This window comes from Thermobia domestica, chromosome 6 (genome assembly GCF_964235325.1).
Source record: "Thermobia domestica chromosome 6, izTheDome1.hap1.1, whole genome shotgun sequence".
In the NCBI taxonomy this organism is placed as follows: domain Eukaryota; kingdom Metazoa; phylum Arthropoda; class Insecta; order Zygentoma; family Lepismatidae; genus Thermobia; species Thermobia domestica.
The window spans coordinates 9,076,568-9,097,377 of record NC_137459.1 but is presented as its reverse complement, the minus strand read 5'-3'; the positions used below and the strand labels follow the sequence as shown (position 1 = coordinate 9,097,377).

General features: G+C 34.6%; 2 protein-coding genes across 5 annotated transcripts in view; one reads left to right on the top strand and one right to left on the bottom strand.

Annotated features, from left to right (window-relative positions):
- The window catches only part of LOC145687839 (uncharacterized), a 43,815-nt gene that overhangs the window by 13,233 nt on the left and 9,772 nt on the right, over window positions 1-20,810 (bottom strand). For all 4 annotated transcript variants that reach the window (XM_081761298.1, XM_081761296.1, XM_081761295.1 and 1 more), the window contains exon 2: window positions 16,850-16,940. The gene's annotated coding sequence lies outside the window, so the exon portion shown is untranslated. The remainder of the gene's footprint in view (window positions 1-16,849; window positions 16,941-20,810) is intronic.
- LOC145687112 (uncharacterized) lies at window positions 7,199-8,158 on the top strand. The gene has a single exon (XM_081760570.1). The coding sequence runs from the start codon at window positions 7,199-7,201 to the stop codon at window positions 8,156-8,158; it is 960 nt and encodes a 319-aa protein (XP_081616696.1).

Here is a 20,810-nt window from a genome sequence, read left to right as displayed (position 1 = left end):
TCGACCGAGTGACTCCACCAGGAATCGAACCCGGGACCGTGATTTCAGAGTTAAGTACCTAACCATAAATCATGGCATAACACACCTTGATCTAATAACTTTATGCATCTGTAACCTATTATTCTATATTGTTGCATTGATTGATCTCTAAATCGCAAAAAAACCTTATTACTTTTTAAAGTTGCTTTTATCATCGAGAACGACTCTTTTGTTTCCCTGACATTATAACGACTCTATAGAAAAGCGTCGTCAACCTGGTCCGTCTGGTAAAATATAAGTTACGAAGCGATAATAACTTTTCTTTATGCAAGAATCAACTCAGATATTCAAAGATTATTAGTCTCACCTTTATTGCTTGATATGTCTTAAATATTCTTTTTAAGACCGTAAAATACATAAATTCACTTGACTAGGTCAACACATAACATGTACATAGCCACAACTATCCCATAATAATCTCCTACATATCTTAAAAACATTCTTCTTTTCTGTTAATTTAAAATGAACATTCTACTAAGTATATTACATATTTATGAGCACTTTTTGCCCACGGTACAGGTAAATATTATACAAACTAAAGTATTTCGTTATAGAAAATGTCGCCCGACAAAGGGACTGAATATAAAAGTCATGAGTAGACTTGGCTTTTATATTCAAGAACCACTGGTCTGATTAGATTAATGTTCGTACATTACATATGTTCTTTATATTTTGATCACACCTCGTATATAAATTAACCCTCATATATATATAAAATATTAGTTATTATCATTCACATAAATACATTTACAATAAATCTTTGATTTCATTAATATTTCTCTTTTATTACATTATTATTTATTCTTTATCATTAAAAACATCGTCGCTTAGAAATATAATTAACGAGGGTGAAACACAAATTATCAAGATTACTAGTTTCGATCATTATTACAAACGATGATGTGACAAATAATATTTATTCTTTTCGGGCGCATTGTATAACAAATAAGTTAGATGTTGTAATTGTAATGTATACATAGTAGCACTAAGATGTCATAAATAATGAAGAATTTCATTCAAGGTAGTTATTGAATAATGGATTTTATAGAATGGATCTTATTCTTAACATAATCTTTGACAATTAAACACAAATCAATCTGATATAAAGTAATTTTTTTGCCTTTAACTAATTATAAATTGAATTATGATTCTTCACATTAATAAGAAAGAATAAAAATTAAACATGACCTACGTTTGAATAATCAAATGGAAGTAAATAAATTTATTTTACAGAAACAAAAGACACCTTTTTGTTATTAAATAAACACATTTTTCATTATTATTGTTATTTTTCATTCTTATTTATTTGATCAAGAATGTTGGGTGCTACTAACTTTTTAACTAGATGCATTTCAAATATTTATAACCATCGTTTTCATTATTAATATTAACACAAACTTTAAAACGAAAATTCACAAGAATCTATAACCAACATGGGTTTAACCTAATTTCGTTAACGGTAATCATGTTACATTCGCACTGGCATATGAATCTAATAAAGTGCATTGTACCGCACAATCGTGGTTAGGTTCTACATTAGGTTGTACATGTCTTTCATCGTGATTTGAATTTGGATACGAAGTACCATCTCGTGAACAATGATTATGTCTATACATAGGATTGATAGCATCTCTAGGATTTCGACATGTATTTCTATTATTTTTGTGTCTACTTCGGTTGATTAGGTTAGGCGGATTCCTTACATAGCCTTGTCTATTTTGTTCATTTTGATTGCTAGAGTATACTCGTCTTAGGTTCGGTTCATTATTATTCACACTTCGGATATTCAAATTCCGAACAGGGACCAAATGATCAGAATTATTCTTATTTTTACCCATTCCTGATTGTGTTAGATTCATAGCATGGTATTGAGTTTCGTAGCATTGTACAAGCATTAATAAATGACTGAAACTCATACACTGTGTGGAAAATAAGATCTGCTGTAATTTAAATGGAAGCAAATTGCGAATCGATGCAATTATTCTTGATTCCGATTGCAAGGGATTAACAACCTTTAATTCATTATAGACATTTATAACAAACTCTACAATAGATTTGTGCAATCGAGGATTGAAATGTTGATTTCTAAGAGTGGCATCTCTGTTTGCCAGCAAAAAGTCATTTTCGTAATTCGCGATCAATGCCGCTTTAAATTCCTCATATGTACTAATGTGATCACGTATTGCCTTAAACCATAAGGAACAAGGTGGGAGTAATACATGGGGTATTAATTTCATGTATTGTGATCGGTCGATAGACATTATATTACATTCGTCTTGGAATTTCTCTAAGAAAGAACTAGCATTTTCATTGCACTTACCACTAAATTTACTCATGGCTTTGATTTCGCTCATCTTGACACTTAGCTTTACCTTTCTTTTCTCACTCCTTGTTCTTGTGGTGTGATTGTTCCGGTCCGTAGCGTGCTGTGTCATGATACCATTTATATTTCGTTCATCAGTGATCTTCGGACAATTTTCCTCTAATATAATATCCTCCTCAGATTCCGGCGAAGGCGTATTTATATCCGGTGATTGGGGAAACTCGAAGCGATAACTGCCCAGATTATTGCGATAAATGGTGTCTCTAGCCTGTAACGTTTTAATTTCTTCCTGCATAGTAGCCAACTGGATCTTTTGATGTTTAACGGAAGATTCTATTAACGTTAAATCCTTTTTTACAGCACAGATTTCATGATTTTGATGATCGTGCTTTTCTTGACACTCATCGGCTAACCTTTTTAATTTCTCTTCAAACTGCGAGGATATGTCGTTCATCACCTGGACGATTGTTTGTTTCGTATCGTCTGATTTCAGTTCTATCCGTTCTATTCGTTTACTTAATTCTTCATACTGCTTGCTAGCTTCATTAAATTTCAGTTCTATCTTCTTTTCCATGGTCTGGTTAGCTTCATAGAACTTCAGTTCTATCTTCTGTTCCATGGTCTGGTTAGCTTCATAGAACTTCTGTTCCATGTTTGTGTTAGATTCATTGAGCTTCTGTTCCATGGTTTGTTTTATCTCAGTCGTCATTTGCATAATTTGTCGCTGCACAGCTAACAAAAGTCGATCCTCAGATGACAAACTTGGTGTTGCACTAATTTCACCTGGATTACTGGTATTAGATTCCTGTTGCACTATTTCACTATCCATTTTTCTTTTGATGACCTTACCGCTTCGTAATACGGTTAAGTTCGTATTCATAAATGGTAATATCCAAGTAAATTCAGCCCTACTTTCCTTCTTCGGGAACTGAATTTTCAAAAGATCCCGGGTTTGGTAAACCAAATTTTTATAACGACTCTATAGAAAAGCGTCGTCAACCTGGTCCGTCTGGTAAAATATAAGTTACGAAGCGATAATAACTTTTCTTTATGCAAGAATCAACTCAGATATTCAAAGATTATTAGTCTCACCTTTATTGCTTGATATGTCTTAAATATTCTTTTTAAGACCGTAAAATACATAAATTCACTTGACTAGGTCAACACATAACATGTACATAGCCACAACTATCCCATAATAATCTCCTACATATCTTAAAAACATTCTTCTTTTCTGTTAATTTAAAATGAACATTCTACTAAGTATATTACATATTTATGAGCACTTTTTGCCCACGGTACAGGTAAATATTATACAAACTAAAGTATTTCGTTATAACATTCCCCCATTTTCTACGTCTGTGGGGATCTTGCATAAACTAAACAAGAAGGTGAACCGAACTCAAAAACTCCCGTGATGCCAAGCTGTGGAACACAGCTTCTGTTGTTGAGGCGAGCTCAGTCAACAAGTATTGCGAGCTTCATTTTTTAGACGATTGGCTACTTTTCCACGAAATTTCGTTCAGATTCGGCCAGTACTTGCTGAAAAATACAGTAATACATACACATCAGGGTGGAAAAAAATAGTTTTTTTTTAAAATCATTTTTGTTGATTTTTTTGATTTAAATCAAATCTTTCTCCTTGTATAATATAAGTCGCGAACTGAAGAAAAAGCGTTAGGAATTAGTATTAAATACTAATTATGCCATTTAAGTGAAAGTATTGGGGTTGAATTTTGAATTATCCTTAATCATTAACCTATATCAATCCCAAAAATTGTTTCTTAACCCTTTTAAATTATAGCTCTTTTTAAGAGTAAATTATAGACTTTCAGTCAAGCAGCTACAGCATCATCCCTATTTATCCTAGGATCATGGTACATATATCACTCTCTAGAATAGAACAGCTTTTGAAACGGTAACATTCCCATTTCCCTATCACGTCCCTGAAGCGGGAAATTTTGAGAACAATAGTCATTTTTTCTTTTTCTTTTTCTTTCTTTCTTTTTCTTTTTTTTTTTTTTGATATCCTCTGGATTCCCCTGTATTAACGCACAGATCTCAAAATCAACTGGGAAATACTAAGGGGTATACTAAATGTGTGTACAAAATTGCAAGCTTCTATCTTGAGTAGTAAGGGTGAGGAAACTATTTAACAATGAGCTAAGAACATTCAAACAATGCGCCAAATGACCCGGATGTAATATAAAAATTTCCTCATCTCTGTTTATCTTAGGATCATGATTTGTACATTATTCTCTTCAGAATAAAACAAATTTTCAAACGGTACCCTTCAAATGTCTCCATATTGTATCCGGGGCAGGCAAATCACGAAAAAAGGAATTTTCTGTTAAAAATCTTTCACTTTTTTAAAAATTTTTACCTCTGTGGACCCCTCCCCCTGTTTTAAGGCAGATATCTGAAACAAATCTGAAAAATACTGAGGGATGCACTGAGTAAATGTGCAAAATTTCAATCTTGTAGGTGGAAAACTAAGCCCGCGAAAAATAATATTCCCCAAATACAGGATCTCAAGTAACAGTTTCCTGAGACATCCCTATTTATCCTAGGAGCATAGTACGTATATCATTTTCTTCGGAATAGAATAGCCTTTCAATCGGTACTATTCATATGTCTCCATCTGAGGCGGGAAGATCACGAAAAAAGCTATTTTGTGTTAAAAAATATCCTTTTTAAAAACATTTTTGCCCCTCTCGACCCCGCTGTTTCCACGCAGAGATATGAAAACATCTGAAAATTATTAAGGGGTGCACTGACCGAGTGTGCAAAATTTCAGTCTTCTGAATGCAAAATGTAACCCGCCAAAAAATAGTAATAATACGCATAACAAAAAATATCTTTTTAAATTTATGACGTCATCACACACTATGCCTCAACGCAGAAAGGTGTGAAAGCATATGTAACTTGTTCTAAAATGCCTCCAGTCTTGAAGAAAACTAAGTAAAAAGCCTTATTGGTACTTTTTTAATCGAATAATGAAGATTCTACCCTATCATATAAAAATAGGTGATACAATTTAAAAGGTTAAGCATTAACGAAAAAGTACAGCAACATTTATCAAAATGACACTTTATTTCACAAAAGTTACTGATATTTGGCAGGGGCCTATTTTTAAAAACTCAGAACTAGCTTGCGGCATGAAATACATAAATTTCACCTAAAGTTATAAAATTAACAAAAAAGATAGCATCCCTCTAAATACGCCCTATTATCTGGGAACAAACAAACAGACACGCACAAAAAAGAATTTTCGTCTTAAATGTCGATGGTGATTTCCCTGTTGGAATAGTTAACGATTTTAAAACCCAAACCCAATGTTACGAAAAGAAGAAAACAGGATTGCTCCGTTACCTGTTCAAAACGAGATTTTCCCTAATCATCCTCTGCATGACACTTGTTTTCATACTATACTGTACACTTCAGTCTCATTGTATTATGATTATTAACTTCCATAATCGAAATAACAGAACAGAAACGAGATTTTACTTATTTTCACTTTAAATTAATTTATTTCGGAATTTGATTTAAATCAACGATTTTTATTTTAAAAATCAAGTGATTTAAATCAGACTGATTTAAATCAATCCACCCTGATACACATACACCTAGAGTGAAAATATAAGCTCCAGTAAGATTGTGCTGAGAGCTAAAAAAGAGACTAAAGTCACTTTATATACGCCTTCAATTTCCAAAACTTTGAAATTAGCTTTGTCTACGTTAAATATTGTAAACCAACACGATGTCAGTGCATTTGAAATCATCAAATTATAGATTAAAAGGTTGTTGACAAACTTCATTTTAAAAAATTTTGTACACAAAGTTGTGCTAGTATTTAGAGCACTGTAAACAAGCATTAATTTATTTTTTAGGCGTTCAGTTTTGTTTTCAGCGGCCGTTTTCTATAGGCGCCTAACCCAATTTTACAAAAGTTTGCAGTAAACGTAGTAGTTTTGTTATGGTTGAAGACAGTCATTTCAAACAAAAACCAGTTGAAAGAGAATTAAATTTTATGCGCAGTGCACATTTAAGCCTACTACACTACAAATAAGTTTGTGGTGGACAAGATGTTATTCGTGGGTTTTCGCGAGGTACTCCCACTTTCTCATTCCATAGTTCATCCGTCATCATTCACTTCTCTTAATCATCGACTCCCTTAGCATAAAAGGGCATGATCGTGGGGGCGTTAAACTGACATATTTAATTTCATTGACAAAAATTTAAAAAAGACAACGAATTTAGTCACCAACCGTCATTAATTGATTTTAATTTAACCATGGTGAAAAACCATTGGCGGCATGGAAACCATGGAGAAAAGTGTGAGTTTGCAACCCTTGTGAGTATGTGACTGTAAATGTGCTCCAGTTTAAATGACGTGATTCAATGGTTTTTCCGCATGCGAGAGGAAACTGATGTATCTGCATTGACAAGTAAGTACCAGTGTTATCGACAAATCTAGTATACAGTCATTTTATTTCACTGGTCATTATAAAATCCACTTATCAGTTTGCGTGATACTCTAGCATCGAATGTAAACAAACTGTTCAGAATTGATAACTCACTCTTGGTAATTTTCACAAGTGCGTAGTACCAGGTCATATGCAAGCAAAAACTTTGAATTCAAGTAGTAACAATAAAAAATGGTGAAAAATACGTATTACATAATTTGCATATTTACCAATATTAAAAAAAAAAGTTAGTTTCTTACTCCCTGTCAGAAAACCAATCATTTAAATAAAAGAAGAATTTGGGAGCACATTATTCGGGTGCACATAGTTTTTGTTTCTTTTTCTTCTTTTTTCTCTTGAGTGGTACATCATGGGAATCTGCGGTAAATGTTCGAAATCAGTGTTTAGACTAGATGTAAATTCAAAAATTCAGTGTAAGGAGTGCAGCAATATTTATCACAGTGCTTGTGTTGACTTGAAGGAAGATGATGTGAAATTTCTTAAACCCTCAGATAATGTATGGCGATGTAAAGATTGTGAGAAGGCCCGACGGAAATGGATGTCTGGTGACAGTTCTGTGGATAAGGCTGAAAAACTCCCCACTTTGTCTGAAGCACACAATTTGTTACTATCAATCAAAAAGGAAGTCGACAAAATTAAAGGCTCTAATAAAAGACTGGAGGATAAGTTAGGTGCTTCCTTAAACACCATCCATGAAAAACTTGATGAGAATTGTAACCTCATCAAATATCAAACTGAGGAATTGAATAAATGCATGAATACAATTGACGAATTAAAGAATCAAAATCTATCGTTAAAAAAACAAATTGACAAATTAAAAGTTCAAGTAGATGAATTGGACCAGTATAGTAGAAGGAACACAATTGAAATACAAGGTATACCTGTCTTACCAAATGAAGATGTTAATAATATAATTATGAGAGTAGGTACAGCATTGAACATAAGTGTTACTAATGATATGATAGATGTATGTCATGGGTTGAAGAAATCTCCCAGCCAACCAGAACCAAGTATTATTGTTAGATTTGTTAGGAGATCAGATAAGGATAAATTTATTGCAAAAAGAAAAGTGAAAAGAAATCTCAGTTGCATGGATCTGGGTCTGTCAGTGGGTGGGACTATTTATGTCAACCAGTGTTTAACATTACACCATAGAATAATCTTTAGTGATGCCAGGAAGGTTAAGAGAGAGAGGAACTTCGCTTTGCTCTGGGTTGACTATGCGGGTAATATCAAATTAAGGAAAAAGGCTGATGATTCCTTTATATATACTCTCACTACTATTGATGAGGTCAGAAGTTTAACGTAAAATATGAACAACAATGATCAGACGTTATTTTTAAATTATCAAAATGTTAGGGGTATTCGAACCAAATTACATAAACTGTACACAGGTATTGCAGCCACTAATTTAGACATAATACTTTTGACCGAAACTTGGCTGTGTGACGGTATATATAATAAGGAATTTATTGATGAAAGATATAATGTATTTAGAAATGATAGAATTCACAAAGATGGAGGAGGTGCACTTATAGCAATTTTAAAGAACTATAGTGTTACTGAAATTCCAATTGCTATAAATTATGTTGAAGCATTATGTATAAAAGTTAAAATAGCAACTAAATATATTTATGTCATTGTTGTATACTTTCTACCGAATACTAAAGTGGAAAAATATCTTGAATTCTTTGAAAAAATTGAAGAAATAGATGATATACAATTTTATAATATTATTATAGTTGGTGATTTTAATATTCCTTCAGTTATAGACTGCTCGTTTGATTTGTTAGATGGTGAGGTTATCTAAGTCCTTCGAAAACTTTGTCTCACTTCATAATTTAAGATCAATGAACTCAGTAAGGAATGCATATGGTAAATCTCTTGACTTAGTTCTCTCTAGTGTTGAGTTGGAAGTTAACGTACCTAGAAATATGTATCCCTTATTAGAAGAAAATAAACATCATCCCTCATTACATTGTCAGCTGTACCTTAATAACATTATTTCGCGTATTAATCATACTACTAGTATTGTATATAATTTTAGTAAAGCTAATTTCCTTAATTTATATAGTTATTTAAGGCAACAAAGCTGGTCAGAGTTACTTGCTATAAAAGATGTTAATCTAGCAGTGAATTACTTTCATAATATTTTAAATGTTATTATCGATAGTAATGTGTCCAACAAGAAACTATTCAAAAAGCATCGTCACACCTGCTGGTTTACGCAGGAAATTGTTAGTATACTTAAAGAAAAAATACTATAGAAATCATATGCATGTTTCAGTTGATAATTTGAATAAATTTAAGGAGCTACGAAAACGAGCTAAAACTCTTGTTAATAGGGCTTACGAACTTTATATAAGGAAATCAGAAAACGACTTAAGGAGAAACCCTAAATGCTTTTGGAATTACCTTAAAAAAAGTAATAATTTAGAAGTCAGTCATATCATATATAACAATCAAATACTTACTTCTGATTCTGCCATTGCCAATAATTTTGTCAATATTTCAAATTATAATGGGTATTATTTTCCCATCTTAAATGTTCCTAACTGTCTAGTGATAAATTCCATTACTGAACAAGATTGTGTGAATGCCATTAAAAAGTTAAAATCATCTAAATCCTCTGGTCCTGGCTTAATTCCTTCGTACATTGATAAGAAATGTGGGAAAGTTTTGAAGATACCTCTATGTCACATCTATAATCTCATATTAAAAACTTCTCTCTATCCTGATGTTTGGAAAATTTGCAAAGTCCGTCCTATATTAAAGAAGGGAAATCCTACAGCAATAGAAAATTACAGACCAATCTCATTAATTTCTACAATAGCTAAAGTTTTTGAACACATCCTTTATAATAAAATTTTTAATCATGTTAAACCATATATATCAATTTATCAACATGGTTTTTATCCCAGGAGATCAACAGTTACAAATCTTGTTACTTTCGTTCAGTATATATCAGAGTCCCTCAATCATAATCATTCAGTTGATACAATTTACACAGATTTTTCAAAAGCTTTCGACAAATTGGATCACGATCACGATATATTAATTATGAAGTTGTCTACTTTTGGATTTTCAGAACAATTGCTTCGATTGATTTAATCTTACCTAAAAGATAGAAAACAATATGTGGTGTTCAATAATCAAAGATCTACTTTATTTGATGTTTACTCAGGCTGTTATCACTGGAGTCTTAAAAATAAACTGCATTTCAATATCAATAAATGTACTGCAATAACCTCTTCAAGAAAAAATAATCCCATTTATTTTGATTATAAGATTAATAACTTAAATATCAAAAGATGCCAAGAGGTAAGTGATTCGGGAATTATCATTAATAATAGGATGTCTTTTAATGTACATATTGAGAAAGTATGTAATGAGGCTTTTAAGCTTTTAGGATTTGTAATGAGGAACACCAGAGACTTCCACAATGTTCATACTTCAATAACTGTATTTAATACCCTTGTTAGAAGTAGACTTGATTATGCTTCTATTATAAAAACTATATTAACAAGGTTGAAAGTAGCTAAAATAAATTTTTGAGATATCTGTATTATAAGGTTTTTAATATTAATTCTTAAGAAGCAAAGGTATCGTACAAAACTCTTCTGAATATTTTTGGTTGTGGTTCATTGGCAACTAGACACGAGCGCTCTCAGCTAATTTTCCTCTACAAATTAGTGAACGGAATTGTCGACAGTTCAGAGTGTCTAAAGTTATTGAATTTTAATAAATGATAAGAATAATAATAATAAAAAAAAAAGAAAAGAAATCGATTACCTTTTATCTGCAACAGGTCTCAAACTATGGCACATTTAAACTCACCTATTACGAGAGTTTGTCGATTATACAACAAGCTGATACAGGAGAATGCCGAGTTAGATTTTGCTATGCCTTATTCAGTCTATGTAAAAACTCTTAAAATATAATTTTTGATTAAGAGAGATTTTCAATTCGAACGTGACACTGATTATGGTATTTTGAAATTAAAAGAGTATTTCTATTAAATGAAAACATTTCTGCTTCTTGACAGAAATCTTATTTCAACATTTATATTTTGGATATTTATATTTTTGTTATGTTCTGTTTGTTTATCTTTCATTTTTTATCACGAAGGGCTGATTTTATAGTCTTTACTAGGTTCTATTTGTATATTTGCATTTCTTATTGGAGCAATTAATACAAATATATCTCTTACTTGTGTTTTCTCATGTTTGTGATGTTAATTGCATGTTTATTTTTTCTTTTTGTTGTGTGTTTCAATATTTATAAAGCTTGTAATTATGTAAGCCTATTGTAAATGGGAATATTCTTTTCCTGTAATAGGTGTCCAATAAATAAATAAATAAATAAATGCAATTTCAATTTAACAACCGCTGAGAGAAAATGAAATATTTAAGTTTTACGTCGCACGATTATGACAGCTAGGCTAAGAGACGGTGATGATGAGAAATGAATGAAATGGTGGAATGAAGGAAGTGGGAGGAAACGGGAAAACCCACACACACGGTGTTTGTCCACCACAAAGTTCATTTGGCACGAGCTGGGATCGAATCAAGGATCTCAGGAACCAGAGGTGAACGCTCTACCACTGAGCCACCGCGGCCCACTTAATTGCGGAGAATTATAATTTGTAGGGCTGAAATATTAATGGCAGGGACAAGGTTTTCAGTTACCGGACAAGGGAGTGATGGCTGTGGCAATACACTGTTCCTATATATTAGAGTATTGTCTATTTCGTACTCATCGTGTCAAATTACTTTCCTAGATGCGGGTAACATTAGGTAATTAAAAGTTTGTGGATGCAAAAATATGTACTTTACCGCATCGATAAATAAAGGATGACTAGGGAAAATGTTTCATGCTTTGATACTGACTTAATATTAAAACGTTGACTGCCAGAGCGAAATTGGGTAAGGTGCATCGCGGTGCCATTTTTATTGGAGGAAAATATGTATCAAAATGATCAAATAATTTCTAAGAAAAGAAAAAAAAAAAACTATCAGAAGCCGGAAACCAAGGATGCCGAACATTTTTGTGAGACCGGAAAATTTATTTCACCATTTAAAACTTATGTGCTTGTGCGTCACCGGTGATTCACACGGCTTCAAAAACAAGGATGAGAAGCCCATGAATCACATATAATTGCATATGGCTCCGCAAAGTACACCCACTGTGAATCACCGGTGATGCACGTGGCGGTTAACGTGTTAATCTGAACAGTTTATAAGACCTGTCTATTATAGTAAAGCAATTTGAATTGTATAGGTGGTTTAAGTGTCTTGTCACCCCGTGTAATAACGTTAGAAATGTCATGTGAATGAGTTGTAATCCTCTGCGTTTTCAAGCAGCGTTTTTTTTCTTTTCTTAAATAATAATAATAATAATAATAATAATAATAATAATAATAATAATAATAATAATAATAATAATATTCTCTCTTGCTATTTTAGATGCCTGGAACGAGCTCCTACAGTTTCAAAGAGAGGCTGATTGCAAGTGTGTGGCCATTGAACGTTTGCGTTCTCGTAAGATCATGCAGAATGTGCGCCGTGACTTACTCACAATTTGGCACCCCAGCCCCTTCGAAGAGGGCAACGCTGCGTTGGAAATACAAACTGTTTCTGATGGGATCAATAAAGGACAAACCGAACTTCCACCTGAAGGGACACGTGTGCTACGACCACCAAAGAAATCACTGTGAAAACTGATTTCGAGCTAGAAATTCTAAAACCACAATGGTGTGAAACATGACAAAGGGTCTTCAACTGAAATCTATTACGCCAATATTTGTCAACGAGCGAATTGATAATGAAATGAACTAAAGACACGTACATGTGGATGGTTACCTGATGTGTTTCAGACAATTCCGCAAGACGAAAAGCTGTCTTCATCCGATGAACTTGCAATTTACCGAACTGGACGGCTATTTACACTTACTTCTAAAGCAAAGAAAAGCCATACTCTTGCAAAGAACTTGATCACAACCATCCGCATGTTATGATCTGAGCCGCGATGTCGGGTAAGAACCTGATATGCCCCTGTTAACCAGCACTCACACCTCACAATGTTAAGGAAGTGGTTTGTTTCACATTCTAAGAAGTTGAATGTCGATCTGAATGATTGCTGGTTTCAACACGATGGTGCACCATCTCACTATGACATTATTTTGATCGATAAATAGGGCGTGGGTAACAAGCAACTTTCTGTAGAGTAATATCAAAGAAATATTCTCAAGAGCGATCCAGACAACCTAACAGCCCGACAGCCTTTGCAACGATTCATAAAACATTATGCAGGACATGGTACTACATACTTTTGTGTCATGCAAATGATGGTTAGGCCAATTAATTAATTAATAATTACTTTAAATGTGAAGATACAAGCTATTTGAGTGAGACGAAGGAAGTCACATTCAACAATGGCTGGATAAAAAGCCATGGCAACATTGTTATCATTCCTATTTGGTTTTATGCACAGTGTTCCTTAAACGTAACTCTCTTCCATCTCTATCACCTTCTGCCACACGTGTGAAAGACATTGTATTATGTCAGCGTGGTTGATGGCTTTCCATGTGTCGTAGTGCTTCCCGTGAAGTGGTTCCTTCATTTTGGCGAAAAGGTCGCACGAGCTCATGTTAGGTCAATACGCAGGATGCTCCAGGACCTCCACACTGCCACCGATGCAGGAGTTCCATCACAGTGTTAGCCGTATGACACCGTGCATTGTCACGAAGGATGATGGGTACCGTGTCCAAACGTACCATCACTTTCTCCAGAGTGTCGGACGAAGAACTTGGAGTAGTAAGTTACCCTGACGGCCTGCCCATGTGGCATGGCATGTTGCAGGATGATCCCACGGATCATAAGCCACAATAAATATAACTTTCATACCACCACTGTGCACAGGGCGCACGTTCTTTGGGCGAGAAGAACAAGGATGTTTCCATTCATTAGACTGTTGCTTCAACCGTAATTCACATGACCGAACCCAGGTTTCGTCCATAGTGACAATCCCCCCCCCCCCCCGAAAAATCTTCATCCTCCCTCTGGTAGCAGCTCAGCAATCTTGCGGAACCTAACAATGTCGTGAATAATGTTTAAGCACTGTTTTGTGACACATACCTACCTTCACGGCTAATTCGCGAGGAGTCCATCGGCGTTCTGCATGAAGCAGGGAGGTAAGGAGCTGCTCTGTGTTGTTATCGGTCGACCTGCCTTCACGTAACACTTTTACTCATCGCGTCGCCGTACGATATGGCAACGGCGCATTACGACATGCTTCAACAAGTTCCTGAAAACATTGTTGTGCACTGCGCCCACATTCTACTCCAATCTTAATCCACGCTTCTTCGTCTTTCCGAAATGTATTATTGTGGCGCTCCTCCTCTTATTATAGGTTTTAAACCGAACTGCACTAGTGATCTTTTCCGAGTTATTGTACCTTTTCCAAACTCAACTTTTCTCTTCTGTTGATGTCAACACTGTTCAACGGACCCTTCTAGACTTGGAGTCAGTGTAAACAGTTCTTGTCAATATTTAAAGCATACTAAACGTTAGTATCTCACTCCTTGTATGCTTCAACGGCGTTTGCGTTTTAACATATGTTTCATGTTATTTCTCGAAAAGTTTGCAACACTGATCTGCGTTTACCATCTCTTTTGTCATTGTTGCTTCCAATCATGATATCCAATTTAGGTCATTTGATTTACAAAAACATAACTTTCTCGTGGATTGGCAACACTGTTCATCCAATGATGTTCGTCAATACACGGGCAGGTGTTCTCCCTTCTCTAGTTGCTTCGTGGAAAGTTTCGTTTCTCTGTCTCTTTTGGTTTCTCCGTTATCATGGTTGGACATTCTAAATTATAAAGTGGAAACGTCATTTCATGACTGTTAAGTCGGCACGAGTTAACGCTCTCGTATGGAGTTGCTACTTCACTAATGCGTGTTTACAGTCTCACACAATACATTGCGCGGGTGTATGTATCGTAACACGAAATTACCCTATTTAAGGGATATCCGAATATAAATATAGAGGTTGTTTCACAACATCGATAACTTCAGGGAGGTGATTCTTGCAACACCACGATAAGACAAAAAGTACAGACCAACCTGGGTGCAGGAATGTTTCCTTTCGGAGTTATAGGCAGCCGAAAATATGAAAAAAATTAACTTTAAAGGTCCATAGCCCCAATACTACGGGACCTACCGTAGTAGGGTCAAGACTTCATTTAGGAATTAGTACGTGCCCTATCCAAATATCCACGTTTCAGACTCCTAAGGTACTCACGCGACCATTTTTATAGAGGTAGTTGGTGAATACTTCAAATTAAATGTCCGTAGCCAAATTCCCTCTATAAAAATTGTTACATTATGATAAAGATTTCGATAAAATAAAATTCAAAAACAATTCCTTCCTCAGAAGCATAAACTTACTTGACTGACAGAGTCTTATTTATTTTTCACCGACCAAATTAGCTACTTGATCTAGTGGCTAGAAAGCATGCCTTTGATGCATGTTGTCCCGGGGTTCGATTCCTGGTTGGAGAGAAATGAATGTCGTCTTATTTAGTCTCAATGCTGAAATGGGAGTCTAAACTCCAACATCATATTAGGTATTTCAGAAACTTGAAATCACAATAAAAATCCTTTAAATATAACAATTAATACGAAATAATAATTACTCCAGAAGACTCAAAACCAGTCATACAACATTTATGAACAATACAATTGGAATAATATTTCCGAAATTATAGAACAATTACGTAAAACCAAATTTGAATCATCTTAGGTTCTGAATGTACGGTTATTTCTCGACATATCTCTACACTAAATTCACATTTCGAAGTTCAAACTAACATTACACAGTCAGCAGTGCTAATCATAAATACTGCTAACAAACATGCACATATACAAAAAAAAAAAAAAAATCCTATCTTCCGAAATGTAATACAATTGTAAATGAGTGAAGTCTCATTAATTGTCAATCAACAGTTCATTATTTACAGATGGAACAATTAGATAAATCCGGAAGCACACGTTATACATTCAAAAATACAAATCCGGAAGCACAGGCTTACCACTTAGAAAACCAAACACGCATCTTGTGCTCTGATGGTTTATAACTAAGCTGTGAATAGAGTGGAATTCTCAAGATGAACATAAATTCCAGTTAATAACTTATTTAAAATCATTGACCTCAAAGAAAATACACGTTCCATCTGTACCAGAAGACTGTTAAAATTGACTTAAGTATTCAGTTATTTTTAACTTTACGGAGTACTGTACAGCAAAACTCATCCCTTCTATTACTAACAACAATGGTTTTGTATATGCTGTTACTTTCAGCGATCTTGGCACTGGGAAACACTTACAACATGGTCTTCATTCAATCTACAACAGAAATTATTGTATAAAATTGGTCACTATGATCAACCAAGAATGATTCAATTCAAGACACAACAAATGTGCTATCACTATCAAGTTCCCAATTTGCGAAAAAAAAAAAAGTTTAATATTCAACGGTGGATAAGTCCACTTTTTTGTCCTCAATTAATCACGGTAAAACAAGAACTAAAGAATGAAATACAACAGACATTTAAATGCCTCTACAATTCCTAACGTTCAATATTATTTTTGTTTACGAAAGATTTGAAAATCCAAGTAATAACGTTTGAGAAACTAAATGAAGGGTACAGGGGAAAAACACGCTGCTAAGTCACATTTGGTAAATGTTTCAGGACAGCGGTTTTAAAGCATGGACAAAGTGAGTTCTTCCTTATAAGGAATTTCTGAACTTTGACTAAATTCAAGATTACTTTTACTGCAATTAGTTAATACAGTATACTAGTTTGTGACAAAAGATATGTTTGAATATCGAACTAGACACACTCATGAGTTTTATGTTCTGGTGGCGTAACGTTTACTAATTAGACATTGCTAATAGCTTTTCAATAGTTACTACAATTTGCATAATATTCACTTACCGCTCAGACATTACATATCTTTCCTTCTAGGTGAAATGGACAGTCACCATTATTGAATTCTAATCCGCTACCACAGAGTCTGCATATATAACTGCGAAAATACAAAAATTAACGTACTTAATATTTCAAAATAACGACCATAACAAGACGACTTAACACTTTAACGTTAAGACCGGTCTCTGAGAACAGCACCTCTACTTTCAGTATTAGGGTTGGTAACACTGAAGCGCGCGAGAGAGCTGAAACCCACAGTACCTTCCTGCCCCCTAGCGCCCAATATTCGAAACATGTTCTCTGTCAGTTCGCTTTTGTGGTTTGTTTGCGTCGAGTGGATATTTTAAAGTCTCCTGGTCTCACTGATCGGTCTTTATGTTTTGGTGATACTGATCAGTCATACCGGTCTTTACTGTAACGTTTTTTTATTTTTGAAAACTTTCTTTTTTTTTTTTTTTTTTTTTTTAATAAGTGATTGAGAGACTATAAACAATGGATGAACCACCAACCTCTAGAGGTCCGTGTAGAAGGTCTGGACAGAGATCAGAAGGTGAAAACCGTGGAAAAGGAAGATTTGCTGTTATAAGCACAAGTGAAGCAGATTATATTCAGCGTATTCAAGATTTGGATTTTCAAACAGTGAGGTATCCGACAATGACGACATTGTTGAAGAAGATGACTCAGATGTCGACCCAGATTACGTTTTGCCTAATGAAAAAAGGATCTACTAGTGACAATGAAGACAGAAGTGGTGACGAAGTGTTGCTTGAAGATGAACTAAAAGAATATGAACCTATAAATCAACAAGAGTTACCAGAGTTTTTGTTTGGTAGATTACGAAAAAAAGAATATGGTCCGCCTTACGAGCGTATATGCGGACAACTAAAGAGCCTCCCAGAGCAGTCAAAACTCCAGCTCGAAATATTGTAAAGGGAGGTATACCTGGTCTTGCTGCTTCTGCAAGAGCACTGGGAGCAAATCCCAAACCAATTGATGTTTGGAATTTATTGTTTGATAAAGATATGATTGAGCTAATCGTTGCCTTTACAAACCAAAAACTAGCAAAAGTAAGAAACAGAGTTGTCTAACTACAGAGACACAGATGCTACAGAAATAAATGCCTATATTGGTTTGTTTCTTTTGCCAAGCATTTTCAAAACAAGTAATGAAAAAATGGAGTCTTTGTTTTCAAAAGATGTAACAAACTGACAATTTTTTTTCCCCTCAACTTTATCTCTCACACACTATAAGGTTTTGACTGCCTGTTTACGTTTTGATGATGCTGATACTAGGTTGGAACGCAAAGGTACAGATAAGGCTGCTGCAATACGCGAGTTATTTACCATGTTTATTCCCAACTCTCAGGAAGCATACACCTTGTCAGAGTACTTAACGGTTGATGAGATGCTGGTTTCATTTCGGGGTAGATGTGGTTTTAAAGCGTACCTGCCAAAAAAAACTGAAAACTATGGAGTAAAGATCATGTGTCTGTCTGATGCTAAGACGTTCTATTTGTACAATGCCTACATTTATACTGGTGCTGGTGTTGGGGTTACAGAACAGGAGCAGAACATTCTCATAAAACCGACACAATCCGTAATTCGACTGTGCAGACCCATTGAACACACAAATAGGAACATTACCGCTGATAATTACTTCAGCTCAATAGAGACTGTAGATGAGCTAAACAAGAGAGGGCTGACTTACGTAGACACAATGAAAAAGGACAAGTTGGTGATTCCAAGAGAATTTCTTCCAGACAGTAAAAGGCTTGTAGATTTTTCTATTCATGCCTTCAATGATCAGACGAATCTTGTATCTTTTGCCAAGAAGAAAAACACGGCTGTTGTGTTGATATCATCGCAGCATCAGGCTGCAGAGTTAAATTCAGACAACGGCAAACCTGAAATCATTTGCTTTTATAACGAGACGAAATGTGGCGTCGATTTGCTCGATATGAAATGTGCCATTTATAGCTCAAACAGAAGAACAAGGAGGTGGCCTTTAGCCCTTTTTAAACGATTGTTGAATGTGAGCAGCGTGAATTCCTTTTTGTTTTCAAGCTATAAGGACTCATCTCTGTGTGAACAGGTTCGAGTGTTTGAAGAGTTTGGCTTTGGATCTGATAATACCTCACATGCGATCATGTCTGAAAATCCCACAACTTTCACGTGACATCAAGGATTTATCATGAAAGCACTTCGTGAAGAACAAGAAGAAAGTGTGCACCCTGGAGTTCCTGATGATAAACTGTCAAAAAGAAAAACGTGCAGCAAATATTCTTATGTGAAGGAAAGAAAGACTGCATACAAGTGCATAAGGCGCTGCAAACCAATATGTCTCGAGTGCTGCCGAAAAGTGTGCATTGATTGTGCGTTTAAAGAGGATACAGATGCAAAAGAGAGCTAGGACATGTGAGTATATCCTATAGCTAATAAACATAAGTATCTTGAAGACTAAAGCATATATTTTTACTTTAGAAACATTTTAATGATTTTTTTTTTTTAATTTGCGTAGGTTTATGAGACAAATAATTTATAAGTTTTATGTATTTAAACTTATAAACGGAATAAAACTTCCTTCTGTTTATAAAACGTTGTTGTTATGCCTATCTTGGGGTTTATACAGAGTAAAACCTACAACTGTAGCAAACAAACCTAAAATACCCAGAACTGGTCTCTGAGACAGGTCTTTACTTTAACGTAAGAAAATTCGTCTTTACCTAAAAGTGTTAAATAATAAATTTTCAATTATTTTGTAAATTGACAAATGATTACGCTATTTACGCATGTATAACGCGAGCAACATAATTAAATTCAAGAAATTACTTTCTTGATCGTAGAGCGAATAGCACAACACAATGAGTCACCTGTTACTGTGTAGCGTTCTCACCTTTTAATATCCGTGTTTATACTCAGTCGCTTAATGCAAACAGATGTGATTTCACGCAGATGTTAAAAATACTTCATGTATAACACAGACCATGTATTTTAAGCTAATATTTAAGAAATAAAGAAAAAAGTACTCGTTACACACGCGTAGATACGATATATAAAAACACTCACTTGTATATCGTTTATGTTAAGAAACGAGACAATAGTCTACTAAAGAGATCAGAGATAAAAATGAATTACTTTGCTCCTCTGATTTTCAATTCAGACAGTTGTTTCCACGTTGATCAATGGAGATTTCTGGATCTCGTAAAGATCGAAAAAGTATGGATAAATAAATTTTATTCACAAATGTACACACGACTAGTGTTCGCCTGTTTGTTCTCAACATGCACATGCAATTAGACACTTAAGTTAGTCTCATTGTACAGGCACCAGCGAGCATACAAGTTCACTTACCGGTATTGTTACTGTATTTACATTGGTCCACTCGTTCCAAAGTTAGTAGGCAAAAAACTTAAATGGCACGGAGGAAAAGAAGATTTGCAGGATTTTTCCAACGGGGAGGGGGAAAGGGACAGGAAAAGACCAACACACAGACACATTTATTAACAAAATATAGGTAAAAATACGAATCTATTAAATACAATGGTAACGTTTTGTCAGTAAGTAAACATGACGTGTGTATATTGAAAAACTGAAGCCCCGCCAGATTAAAATTTGGGTTCGTGCTTGCAAGTAATTAAAAACAAACTTCTATCTGCACAACAGTCCTTACAAGTTATCCTAAATCGAAAATCCAGGGCAGGGTAATTTTACCCCTTGCCTCACCTTGCTGGCGACTATACGGCCTAGTTCAAAGTTAACCCAGTCAATAGAAATCTTGAAGCAACTCCGTATAGAAAATTTACTTTGCAGAGTCCCGTTTTGAGATGAAAAAAATAAATAAATCGGAAATAATATTGGTGTTGTACAACTGCTAGGAGGTTAGGAACTGGAAATACAAACTAGTTAATGGCAACGTGGATCATGAGTGTTCTTATCATAATGTAGTATTTTGTTATGTATTGCTTGTT

Bases quoted from the DNA above. Each gene is read 5' to 3' on its own strand.
- LOC145687112 (XM_081760570.1), top strand. From the start codon at position 7,199: ATGGGAATCTGCGGTAAATGTTCGAAATCAGTGTTTAGACTAGATGTA.